This window comes from Rhincodon typus, chromosome 20, assembly GCF_021869965.1.
Source record: "Rhincodon typus isolate 14 chromosome 20, sRhiTyp1.1, whole genome shotgun sequence".
In the NCBI taxonomy this organism is placed as follows: Eukaryota; Metazoa; Chordata; class Chondrichthyes; order Orectolobiformes; family Rhincodontidae; genus Rhincodon; species Rhincodon typus.
Window position 1 is genome coordinate 33,045,200 of NC_063351.1, and position 14,264 is coordinate 33,059,463.

General features: G+C 38.5%; 1 protein-coding gene across 4 annotated transcripts in view; it reads right to left on the minus strand.

Moving 5' to 3' along the window:
• The window catches only part of ccdc186 (coiled-coil domain-containing protein 186), a 115,035-nt gene that overhangs the window by 13,134 nt on the left and 87,637 nt on the right, over nucleotides 1–14,264 (minus strand). For all 4 annotated transcript variants that reach the window (XM_048609047.1, XM_048609045.1, XM_048609048.1 and 1 more), the window contains one exon: nucleotides 5,361–5,580. In XM_048609047.1, coding sequence (XP_048465004.1) covers nucleotides 5,361–5,580 — 220 coding nt within the window. The remainder of the gene's footprint in view (nucleotides 1–5,360; nucleotides 5,581–14,264) is intronic.

A 14,264-nucleotide genomic window follows, 5' to 3' on the forward strand; every position in this document is an offset into this window, starting at 1 on the left:
AATGACTTTGACTTTTTTTAAAAAATGGTTGTGACAGGAGGAATATATTGGTAATCAAACCCTACCACTCCACCAGTCACATATTAGTGTAAATGTGTTGAATCAATCACCAAACTGACTACACGCTTCCCTTTTAAAACTATCCAGAGTATGACCCTTTCACCAATTTTTATAATAAACTCAAAATAATATGTTTGAAAGCACTAAACATAATCTTAAAACAAGTGCCAAACACTGGGTAACATCTAAATTATCTGGAATTAGAACTATATCCCCTTAACCCCAAACAAAGACACATTCTCACATCAAAAAAAGACAACTGTCTCTGTAGAGATGATGCTCCCAAAAAAAAGGAACAAAATAAAAAACATTCCTGTTGGTAAAGGGTCTGAAAGCAAAGAATAGAATTTGACTTCTCTCAGTCCGCTGAGTTTGTGTCAATTAAATTGAATTGCTGACAACCACAGATTGACAGAAGAACTTCATTTTAGATTGAGAGCAAGTTGGATCAGTCTCTTTGGAAAGTGGCTTCAGTTCAGTTCTCCAGGATTTATAATGTAGTCAGAAATAGTGATATTTGGAAACCTTATAAGGATCCCAGAAACTTCTGAGAGAGGGAGACACACTTGCAGCTCCTGGAATTCCTTCCTTACTGACTCCCTAGTCCTCCAGACCCAAATTCTCTACACTCCTGTAATTAGGCTCTCTTAAGCACCCTAATTTAGTCTCTCCTTTACTGGTGACTGGGCCTTCAGCTGCTTAGGAACTAAATCATGGAATTCCTTCCCTAAACCTCTGCCCTCTCCTTTTTTCTCTTTTAACACACTCCCTGAAACCTTCCTCTTTGACCAAATATTTGGTCATCTGTACTAACATCTCCTCATCTCATTCCTCATCTCCACTTGTCCCTCTGCCCCTCCAATAAAAACAGACAAAACTCAAGTCTGGGAATGGTTGCTAGGCTACTATTAGTTTGTGGAAGCCCACATAGTCTTTTGAAAGCCAGTTTCCTTGCAATTAAGGGCCACCCTGCATCCAAGTTATTTGGTCCTATAAACACCGTTTCTTTATACACTAAAAAGCTTTGCTTGTCTTTTCTTCAAAGTCACTTGACTTCCTACAAACAGCAAGTAAACCACAACTCACATTAAACTGTTGGCCTAATTCCCAAGAAACCACATGGTAAGCCCTTTTCAATCCAGAAAGTGTCCACAGTTCCATATTTTCCAGTTTTGTACATTGTCCTTAAATATAAATATGTATTCCCAACACCTCCTAAATTGTGGCACTTAAAAGCAGAACACAATACTTCAGCTGAAGCTTAATCTGCATTTTATGAAGATTTTATGACCTTATAAAGTGCTGGAAATATTGTGGCAGCAACTGCGGAGAGAGAAACAGAGTTAATGTTTCAAGTCAAACATGACTCTTCTGCAAAAGCCTCTCCGTTTTCTGGTTCTGAATAAACAGCATTCAACTTAAAGCAATAGCATTGTTTCTCATTGAACAGATGTTGCAAGATGTGCTGAATATTTCCAGCACTTGGTTTTTATTTCAGATAGCCAGCACCTGTAGTGCTTTGCATTTACTTATCCGAACATCCTTGCTTTTGTGCTTAATGCCTCCATTCCTAAACCCAAGTATCTCATTCAAAGCTGTTTTAAACAGTATCCTCAACTTGTCCTGTCACCCTTAAAGATTTATGGACATGTGACCATTCATCTCTTTCTGCAGCCTCATTAAAATTGTATGATTTAGCTTGAATCACCTCTCCTCATTCTTTCTATCTAAATATACCACATTCCCCTTCAGTGCAAATTCCGTCTGCCAATTTGTCTGCCTATTTCACCAGTTTCACCTCTTCAAACAAACACTAAATAAAGTGGTCACTGTTTACTCCATCTCAGAGTTCTGTGTTATCTGTAAACTTTGCAACTATGCTCCGTGTACCCAAGTTATAATCATTAAAAGTATCAAAAATAGCAGTCATCCTAATATTGACCCGTGGGAGCACCAGTATTTCCTTCAGTCTGAAAAACAAATTTTGACCACAACTCCAACTCCAACCCCAACCCCTAAACAGTTTTCATAATCACACTGCCACTGTCCCTTCTTTAATCTTACTTACAATTGGTACTTTGTCAAGCAACTGTTGGAAGTCAATTACACATCTTGCTCACAACACTCATCACCCATTCCTTCATTACTGCACCAAAAAGAACTGCATCAAGTTATGTAAACATGATTTTTCTTTTAAATATACAATTTCATTTATTGATCCAAAATTTCCCAAATAATCAACTCTGGAAGTTTCTCCACCATGACTGTAGGTTGACTGGCCTGTAACTGCCAGGTCTCTCTCCTTCCCCTTTTTAAGACAGGGTGCAATATTCACAATCCTCCAGTTCCTTAGCACTATTATCCCATATATCCTACAGAGTAGGACACAGCTTCCACAGTTTCACCCTCACCTCTCAATAACTTAGGATGCATTCTAACACATGATGACTTTTCTATTTTGAGTACTGTCAGTATTTTAAATGCCACCTCTTTATCTATTTCTATCCTACATGACACTAGTAATCTCTAAGTGTTAGCCATGACACTTCTGGTAGCACTCACAATGGTCAGAAGGTTGACAGTTCAGGTCCCACTTCAAGTATAGAGAATAAAATAACATCACAGCGGACACACCAGTGTAAGTACTGAAACATTGAAACACTAGACTGATACCCCATCTGATTTCTTCTATGGATGTGAAAAAAAACCTGTTCCATTACTTCAAAGCGCAGCAATGGAGTTAGCAATATTGATTTCCACAAGATGAAAAAAAATAGATTATTTGGTGACTATTATATTGATGTTTGTGTGAGCCTATAGTGCACAAATTGGCCACCACGTTACTCAAACAACAGGACTGACATTTCAAAACTGCATCTTTGGCTCTAAAGTGGTTTGGGGTAACAGTGGTCATAAAAGGTGACAAAAATCTTTGTACTGCTGCATGAGGCAGCATCCCACACTACTGTATACAATATACACATTTATCCACAAACCTCCTTTTATGTCCAAAACTGGCTCCATCCTTCATCCAATTATCCTCTATTCATCTCACAAAGAAACACTGGGTTCCCTTTTTTTAGCTGCTAATCTATTATAATACGTTTTGCCACTCTTCACTATTTTTTAGATATCTTTTGTGATTTCTATGTTCAGTTTAGTTTGCTACTAAAATTTTCCTTTTTCTGCATTATTTTAAATCTCCATATCTTTAGTCATCCACATGGCTCCAATCTGGAATACCCTTCCTTACCCCACTTCTGAAGAAAGGTCCCGACCCGAAACGTCAACTTTCTGCTCCTCTGATGCTGCCTGGCTTGCTGTGTTCCTTCAGCTCCACACTGTGTTATCTCTGTACCAAACAGTTGTTTGTAGTAGCTAAGCCTATCACAACATTAAAACTTTACTTTGAATGCAGTTTTCTCCTCCCTGGAGGTGGCGAGACAAGTAGCAAGAAGGGAAAAATCACTGTGTAAGTTGGCCCTGGAGAGACTCACCCTCACCACTGCGCTAATTAAGTTATGGATGACTTGGTCCAGTGTACACGTAAGCACTGGCCTAGTGCTAGCATCGCTAGATTATTAATCCAGAGACCCAGGTAGTGTTCTGGGGAACTCGCTTCAAAACCCACCATAGCAGACAGTGGAATTTGAATTCAATAATAAGCTAGAAATAAGAGTCTAATGATGACCATGAAACCATTGTTGACTATCAGGAAAAACCATTTGGTTCACTAACATCCTTTAGTGAAGAAAATCTGCTATCCTTACCTGGCCTGCCCTACAAGAGACTCCAGACCCACATCAATGTGGCTGACACTTAACTGCCTTCTGGACACCCAAATCCCATGGATGAATTTTTTTAAAAAAGTGACCTCCTCTATCCACCATCAATTAAAGCCCTTAAGTGAAACAAACACAGAAAATGATGAGGCTCAGCAACTATGGAAAGAGAAAAACAGTTCACGTTGAGTCTGGTATGACTCTTCTTCAGATACTTATGGGACTCAACTCACTACACCCCTAAGCACCTTCTGCCCTGTAGGTGAGAAAGGTGGTAAGTTTCTTGACTGGGACATCAGGATAATCTGCCTGCTCCTAATGGGCCTCCACCTGCCCAATCTGGGTTAACTGGAGACATGGACAGAGTCAATGGGGTAGCCTTGGAAAGCCACACACCTATCCTTGCCTCTTGCCACCCCTCAGCCTCTCCTTGCAGGATTAAGAATGATCTGGGTGGTCTGCAGGAAACACAGCAAGACACAAAAGCTACAGTACAGGCCAGTGTCATGTTTTCCTTTAAGCACAGGAGACTGTAAAAACCTCCCAAGCCACACACCTTTGTTTATAAAAGTCCGCTAGTACAGAACTTGTCCTCCTGACAATGCAGCCAGAAGGAACAACATTTTAAACTCTGCTGACAGGCCACCTCTTTGAGGGAATCCTGCCACAATCCTAATATCTATCTCCTACAATCTGAACCCAACTAAATTACAACTCAAGAATAGAAAAGATTTAAGTGGCCTGCACCACCTGATCTTCCCAGCTGAAAAGTGGATTTGAACTATCCTTTTATTCACCATTAAGTGTAGCATTCTCTTTAAAAGTATTTTTCAAGGGTGAAGAAGTGAGAGGAACCTAGCAATTAGACCCACAAAAGTTTACTGCTGGTTCTTGAAACTAACTGCATATTAATGGCTATTTAGAAACACATAAATCTACTTTTCATAAAATCTGCTTTTGGGCAGTAAGGGAAGGGATTTGGGGGTTCAGCTCAGCTCCTCTTTGTCCATAATATTAATTCGATAGTAGAAGCAATGAACAATGATACTTTACACCTCCAAAGTACTCCACAGAATTCACCAAGTTAAAAATGCTTGATAAATTTTGTTATTGTTCAAATCCAATAGCAGTATGTTTTCTCCCCACTTTGTGCCATTTAAAAACAGTCATTACTTTTCATCTCCCCATTTCTTCTAACCCCTCATAATAATTTTTGATTCAGGTTAATGAAGTGCACATCCAATCTTTGATCAAATCCTAAGCTCTAGTACTACATTTAAAGTATCTTCTAACTTAGTCCCACTAGATTTCTATCCCTTCCCAATTCTTTCCTAGCTGACAGAACCAGATGAAGTTGGTGCAGTGACCACTCTTCATGTGCAAATGCAGACATACAACCACAGGTAGTAATGCAGTTAAATGGAATCCTGTCTGTGTAGGTTACATCTTAGATGAAAAGAGGTCACCTTATTGATGCAGGGTGAGAGCTCTACAGTCATTACATAACCTATGACTTACCTTAAGTGTTATATTCTTTAACAATGTGTCTTCTAGCACAGCTTGTAACTTCCTGTTGATTTCCAATGAGAGCTCCATTGTTAGTCCACTGTCTGCTGGATGTGATTTGTAAAGTGAAGCCATGATTCCTCCACGTCTGCTCAACTGGGCCTTATTGAAATCAGATGCTTCTGAGGACAGTGCACCAGATTCTTCCCTCAGAACATATGTCTGAATGATTCTGCATCAGAGAAAATATTTCTGTAATAGTTGCAGAAATATTAACAAATATATTGTTTGGCATTGATAGTATAAAAGCTGGCTTACAGAACAGTGCAAGGACACCTAGAGGAAAAGCCTTTCAGCCCACACAAGCTTGATCCAAAATAAACAAATTACCATCTTATCATGGACTCTCACCCACTGCGACCAACCAACCTTACGGCAACACAAATTACATTTTCCAATCCACAGAAAAAACAAATTCAGGGAAAGACAGAATTTCCTTTAAGCCTCAGACCTACTTCAAATTATCAACTCAAATGATTTGTAAAGGCCTAAAATGATCAATTTTTTTTTCTGGAATGATATATCACATATCCATGAACTCATCGGGGCAAAATTTCTTACTTTCTTCTCTCTAATTATTCTCAAAGCATTCAACTTTGACACTTACAAACTTAAATTCAAACTTAAAGTTAAGGTACAAAATCTGGATTGTTTAAGCTGTCATTAATTTGAAGACCTTCGTCCCTGCAAGCTTCTTTACTCCTATAAAATTAGGTTTAATCAACAGCTCAATCACAGCAGGTCATTCAAAAACAGATTGTTTATGTATTTTTCTTCAAACTAGTAGGTGCATTACAGCCTTCTTTAAAATTTACTAACACTGCCTCTTTTGACACGTATTAGTCTATTTTTCTTCAGAAAGCATTACCTACATTTATTGCCATATATTAGTGCACTTAGATTAATGACCCAGGACTTTTTGAAGATTGCAAGGTCTCCTGTCTACTTGTTACTTGACCATTGAGCTATGGAGCAGTCAGCTCATTCCACATAATTCACAAATATTGTAAAGAGCAATGACCTCAAGACAGGTGAGCATAGATGACTATTGCCTACTGTTTCCCCAAACAGAACACTTCCCATTTATTGCAACCTCTGTCTTCTGCTGTTAAACCAGTTTACAGTCTTCTTAACAATAGATTGGCAAATCTGCAAGTCATAAGATTTTTTGTTAATTTAATAGAGAATGACCACAAAAACTTTCTAAAATTTCAAGTCAGTGTTAACCACTGAATTGTCTTTGTCCATCATCTTAGAAACCACCTTAAATAACTGTAGTATGTTAAGCTATAGGTTGTTACTGTTAAAAACAATTTCAGTCCCCCTCCACCCCCGATATGTTCTTTACACATTTGACGGCATTCTATAAAATAACTTTTTTTTCTAACATATCCATTAAAACAGCTAATTTAAAATGATCATGATTTTGCATATTCAAAATTATTTTAAATTTCCTTACAAATAAAATTTACTGCCTCAGTAATTTTTGCTTCATATCAGAATGAGTTAGCAATTTGATGGAAAATAAAACTCGTTACGAATCATTACCATAACATGGCTAGATTCAATATTAAGTTTGACAGGGAGAATGGACAATTAAAAAAAAGGCTTCAATTTTAAGATAAACATTGGATACACAAACAAAATAATGACTGTAGAATAGGCGAAACATTAATGGTAACAATTGGAAGTTATAAAAGAAATATTTATGATAAACCAGTACTTAACCCTAAAAGGCAAAGGTTCCATTTGTGGAGTTAAGCAATCACAGTCAACAAGCAAGATAATAAATAGATAGTCTAGCTCAGGGGTGGGGAACCTTTTAACAATGGAAGGCCACGTTTTATTTAACCGAGATCCTACGAGGCCGCACGCTGAGAACTTAACATACACAACAAAATGTCACATTTTTGTCGACATATTTACTAATTTTAATTAAAACCTGCTTTACGTGAGGACTTTAAACAAAATAAAAATTCAGCAAGGACACATTTGATAATGTGTCAAGTTGATAATAGAACTAATAAGAAGTGGAAAACATAGACAACAAACTATTTAATGAGATAGCAAGAACTGCAGGTGCTGGAGTCTGAGATAACACAGTGTGGAGCTGGAAGAACACAGCAGGCCAGGCTGCATCAGAGGAACAGGAAAGCTGACATTTCAGGTCAGGACCCTTCTTCAGAAAAGCTGTGTTCCTCCAGCTCCATAAACTATTCAATGACTTTTTTTACGGTTCCTCATTGTGAGATAGGAATCGGATATTTGGTTCCAACATCATTGACCGTAGCTTTAATTGGTCCTCCAGGTGAATATCCATCACCTGAGATCTCAAGCGCATTTTAATTTGGGTCACATATTAAAATGTTGATTCACAACAGTAGGTTGTGCCAAATAAGACCGCATTCGACAAGCATGTTGACGTAGACGTGAGTATTCAATGACAATTTTCCATATTTCAATGGGATCCTTCTTAGTGTCAAGTAGAGACTTGAGAATATTATCTTCCGAGAGCTCAATCAATTACAACTGTAAGTCATCAGATGCTTTGGAGACATCAACCAGGTGTAGTTGAAAAGCTTGTTTCAGTGTGAGATCATGTTTCTCAAAATCTGCAAACCTTTCATTGTATTCTTCAATCAGGGAGTCTAGAACAGCTGTGTATTCTTTCACATTGCGTTTCCTTAATGATTTGCTTGTATCCTGTTCATTAATTACCCTTTGCCAGTTCAGGAAGGTGTTCAGCTGAAAGTTCAAATCGGGTAAGGAGAGTTTTGAAAAAAGGTCAGCCTTTTCCGAAATGCCTGGATTTTTAGCTACAAATCATATATGGATTTAGTTTTACTTTGCAAAAAAATTTTCAGATCATTTGGCTTTGACATTATATCACTCAAAAATGCAGCATTTCTGCAGAAATCATCTTCTGATAATTCACATGGTTCATTCAGTTCCTCAAAAAAATCTTGTGATTTGTTTTTGCAAAGATAAAAGTTTTACAAGTCTTTGACCTAGTGACAACCAACACACAATAGAATGATATGGCAGATCCACATTGAATGTTTCATCATCAAGCTGAAGCATGTTGTGAAATTAGCAATTCCGTGATGCGTTTGTATGTAGTTTACAATAGCCGTAACTTTATTTAATGTGTCACTTAAAACAGTAGATTTGGCAGAGATTCTATGGATGCAAAAGGTAATGAAAGGAAATCAAAGTATCTGGATCTGGCAATTCTTTTTGTAGTAACACAACAAATCCTTCACATTTTCCTCTCATTGAAGGTGCACTGTCTGTGCATACACTTACTAAATTACATAAATTCAGTTTTGCCTCACAGCAATTTTCTTTGAAGATAGTGAAGATGTCAATTCCACGTGTCCTCGTCGTAAGGGTACCCAAAGCCAGGAACTCTTCGTGGCAATGAAAACCCACAGTTCGAACATGAATAAAAAAAACACCTGTGCTGAGACAGTAATGTCAGTGGATTCATCCAAGGCAATCAAATAATAAATGTCTTCACTTTGGCATATTGTATGAAGTTGTTCGTTACATTGAGGGCTAATTCATGTTGCCGATCAGTTATGTCCTTCTTGAAAGGGGTAGTCGTTTGTACTCATTAGCCTTATCTGAATCTAAACATCCTACAATTTCAACAATGCATTCCTTTATGATTTCCACATCACTAAACGGCTTACCTCTTCTTCCATGTACTTTATAAGTTGGTTCAGTGGTGTCAGTCCCTTGTCCTGACATCATCTTAAATAGTTGCTGCTGCTGCTTTTGAGCTTTCATTTTCTTCAGTGCAGACATTCGGGGTTCTCCTTCCAGTTTAGCATATCTGTGGTCCTTATGAGTTGCGTAATATTGATACGCATTGTATTTCTTCACTGTTGTAATTATGGCGTCACAGAGCAAAGACATCATTTTATCATTCACAGCAACTACGTAATACTGCAATTCCCATTCTTCATTGAATACTCTGTTCTCTTCCTTTAGTGTTCTTTTCTTAGTTTTGACATGACTGAGTTACCAGTAAAAATTTTAAAAATGGTACACAAATTTAAAAAGGTGGATTTAGTATTTGAAGACAAATAGGCAGAAGACTGTAACTAGGCCGCGTGTGGCCTTAAGGCTGCAGGTTCGCCAACTCTAGTCTAGCTAAAAGAAAGGACTTCCATAAAGTGCAAAGTAAATATAAATCCAGGGTCAAAGAAGTTACAAAGCAATCAGTGACGTGAAAAAAGGGAACAGGGATTTAAAAAAAAGTCTTGCAAGGGATATTAAAGACAACAAAAGTTTTCAGAAAGATATTCGGAGAAAGACAGCAATAAAGAGAATATGGTCCATTAACTACAGTTGCAGGCAAGACCATAATAGATCATGAATAAATACCTGTCAAATGAATATTGGTATTTGTTTCCTCTTGAAGAAAGAGGGCAGAATATTAAATGATACAAGGTGCTCTAAATATGTTAAAAGGGAAGGAAAACAATGGATTAAAAAAATGTTTAACAACGATAGATAAATCTCCTAAACCTAACAGCTTCCATCCTAGGTGACAGAAACAAGTAAAAGAAACCGCAGATGTATAAACCATTATTTTCCAAAATTCTCTCAAATCACCAGACTGAAAATTTCAAATGCAATTCTATTTTTTAAGGAAAGAGAAACCACTGGTGGGTTCTACCCAGTCCTGAATGACACGGCCAATGGTCAGTCAGTTAGTAAAATAAGGCAGGGTTGTAAAAAATGAAATTCTCAGAGAGAAAAAAAAGTTTGAGTTTCCAGCCATGGTTTGAACAGCAAGTCAAGAATCTTAACAGTGCAGTGAGCATTGTACCATTCTTCCACCAGGGCTGCTATAGAGCAGTCAATAGGCCTCATGAAGAGGAGGGCTCAGATTATCGTTTTTGTTTTGGGTGTGGATGTGGTCTTACAATGCACTCCAGTCAGTGTGCCACAGGATTCTTGCATGCTGTGCTCTAACAACACCCTGGAGCAGGCAAAGAGGTGATATGATGGACGCTGAATAGCTGGGAGAGCAGCAGCAGCCTCCCAAGGTGGAAGTTGAGGAGACTGAGCAAGTGGATCATCATTAACATGATGGCGCACTACTCTATCAGGTGCAACATGGCAAATAAAACTCAACTGATACCAGCTTCCAACAGATGTGAGTTAGATGAGGTTATCATTCATTGACTGTAAATTTGTTGTTATTGAAAAGCCAAGCAGGCCCTGTTTATTCCTACAAGCAAATGCAACACCTTCTTTATCTTTGTTTTTCCTGTGTTCAGTAAAAATCAACATTTTGAACTGTTTGAACAAGATTTTATGCTACACTGGGCTTTAGTGAAAGAGGAACAACACCCTTAGACAGAGTTCTAACATGGCATGATGCCAAGGAAGGGCAGACACTGTAGCTTCATTCTTATGCTGCATTTAGAATGACAGTCAGTCAGGCAGACAGGTGATAATGTAATGGTGGCAACATATTTACTAATGTGAGATTCTATTTCCAATGGAGTATCTCCTATACCACCTGAGTCCTCACAGAGTTTTCTTTATTGTTTCCATCCCACTGCATGTGCTGTGAAAGGCCTTTCCTGACTCCCAGGGTATTACCTGGAGCACAGCCGGACTTTAAAAATGGTGCCAGTGATGTGAATTTGGGAGGTCCCAGCAGAGAGTACTTTGCTGCTGTGAAGCGCATGATAGGTTGAGCGCAGCACTGTAGAGAATGGTGCATACATAAATGAGGTGAGCAGCAGAGAATTAAGAGTAACTCACTTAAGCCAATGGCGAGGAATACTTCATGAAACTCCCAGAAATTGAAACTTAACTCATTTTCAGTAAAATTCAGCCCCAGGTAACTACAAACCTAAACACGTTCAACATCAGATCCAGACTTGTTACTGAAATCTAACACCGGGTACAAAGTTACTGAAGAAGGCTAATACCCGAAACATTCCCTGCTCCTTTCCTCCAGATGCTGCCTGTCTTGTTGTGTTCTTCCAGCCTCCTGTTTGTCTACAAAGTTACTGAACATTTGTTTGAGTGTAAGCTTGTCAAAAAAAAGTCAGCATTGATTTATGAAGGATTAGTTTTGTCTATTTGTGGTTATGGAGGAAGGTGCTGGCACAATCTTTACAAGAATGCCCCTGCAATTTACCTTGATGCACTCCTAGGAGGCATTTGCTAAGTTTCTCACAAGTCATTCAATACTAAAACACAGAATTGGAGATAACTTTGTGATAGACTAATAAATCTGAGGTATAGGAGATAACAGTGTATAGATAAAGGGAATATACTTAGATTAGTGTAATGGGACAAGTGATATTTCAGAAGCAATTCTACTGGGTCTCAGCATTTCATGATGCATATTAATGATTTGGAGCAAGGTCATGAATAGGGTTACACATCTGAAGTTGCAGATGATGCCAAGTAATGAAGTGCAGCAAATTGTGTAGATGGGAAAAGGAAGTTAAAAAGTTAGAGACAAATTAATTGAATGGACAAAACTGCAGCAAATGGCTTTCAATACGTGCAACTGTGAGGTTACCTAATTGCGTGAGAAAGATAAATTAGAATATTTTCTCAGGTGGAGTGAACCCATGGAACAGGAAATGAATTTGATGTCCTTGTACAGGAATTAGTAAAAGCTAGTGGGTGGCATGGTGGCTCAATGGTTAGCACTGCTGCCTCACAACGCCAGGATCCCGGGTTCAATTCCAGCTTTGAGCAACTGTCTGTGTGGAATTTGCACATTCTCCCCTGTGTCTGCGTGGGTTTCCTTCAGGTGCTCCGTTTTCCTCCCACAGTCCAAAAGATGTGTGGGTTAGGAGGATTGTCCAGGGATGTAAAGGTTAGGTGGATCAGCCATGGGAAATGCAGGGTTATAGGGATTGGGTAGGGTGGGTTGGATGATCTGTGGAGACCAGTTGGGCCAAATGGCCTGTTGCCACACTGAAAGGATTCTTCTATTCTATTCAAGTTCAAAAAGGTTAATGGAATGTTTTCCTTTCTCTCAAAAAGTATGAATACAAAGCAGAGAAAATGACCCTTCTGATTCATCAGAATAACTTCTGTGAAAGGTTTGCATCTCAAAGGATGGTGGCATCAACACCAAAGTAGTTTGATTATTTCCGCATGATATAATACAAATTGCAAAATTCTTGAGCAAAAATTACCACTACATGTAGCGTAGGTATAAATCATGTGTTCAAAAGCAGCAGCATTGGCCTTCTTGACTCCTGAAACACTTTCCTCTTACCTCTTTCTAAGATATCGCCCCATCTCCCTGGCGCAGTACAACTATTCAGTGAGATCTGTTGTTAGCCATATTTTCTCAGTTAAAGAATTAACATTAAGGGTTTACAAGTACCTCTTTGAACCTAAACCTAGGTTGTCCCTAGGAATAGCCCTTCACAGTTTGTAGTATATACTGTAAAGGGCTATTTCTGGCTGCCAGAGTTTGACCTGGTGCACACCTGAGCTTTAAATATGGTACCAACAGCACAAATTCTAAAAGGAGCTATATAGAAGTCTGCCATACAAGAGATGTTGTGGGATGTGCCCATTTTCATCTTAATTTGGGTGACCAAGATATCATAGGGCACATATTTGAGAATATAGTTATTAGATATGACAATTTACTCCTTCCACAAGTACTTCACCAAAACACAGAAAGATTACGATGCAGAAGGAGACCATTCTGACCATTGTGCCTGCACCAGCTCATTAAGTGAGTATTATTACATACTGCCAACCTGCTGGTTTTCGCATACCCTTGCAAGTTATTTTAGTCAAATGATCATTTGATACTCTTTTGAATGTCTGAATTGAATCTGCCTCCACAATACTTACAGGCAGTGCATTCCATATCCCAACTACTCATTGAGTAAGCAGTTTTTCCTCACTTCACCCTTGCTTCTTTTGCAGTCACTTTAAATCTATGCCCTCTTGTTCTTGTTCCTTTTGAGTGGCAACAGTTTCTCACCATCTGAGCTACCCAACACATTCATCATTTTGAAAACCTCTATCAGATCTCCAAGGAGAAGAGGACCAATGTCTTTAATCCATCCTCATTACTGAAGTTCCTCATTCATGGGATCGTTCTTGTAAACAGCTTCTGCACTCTTTCTAATGTGTTCACATCCTTCCTATAGTGTGGCCCCCAGAACTGTACGCAATACTCTAATTGAGGTCCAATAAAAGTGTTTTATACAAGATCAACATCACCTCCTTGCACTTGTACTTTATGCCCCTATTAATAAAGCCAATGTTTAACTTAACGCGCTCTCCACCTGCCCTGCCACTTTCAATAATCTGCACACATATATACCCAGAATATAATATTCTGAAGGTATTTATCTTGCACTTCATTGAGAAAACAGCAAAGAAAATGGATATGGAAACAGATCAGCCTATTCTCCAGCCTGTTATAAACTTTAGGCTCTGCTGATGTTGCTGCCATTTGGAATTACATTTAAGTCAAATATTTGGTGTACAGGCAGCCTCTGATGCAAACCGGTTCTGCTCTGGAGTGTGTTCACAAGTAAATTTACACGCAAGTCAAAACACAATGCAGGACAATATAAAGGAGGCGTAAACAAGTACAGGAAATGTTCGTATGTCACCATTACAACCCACTATAAGATGGCTTTCATAAGTACAAGCTTTCATAACTTGAATATTTGTAAATCAAGGATCCTCTGTATCTATACCTGATGGTCAGTGCCAATTTCCTATTATTCCTTACAACTTTAGTCAATTTACCAAACACGGCTTCTGACTTTCCAATATAATATCTTCACTGCAAATTCATTTATATGCGTTTCTTATTCAAGCTTCTTGATG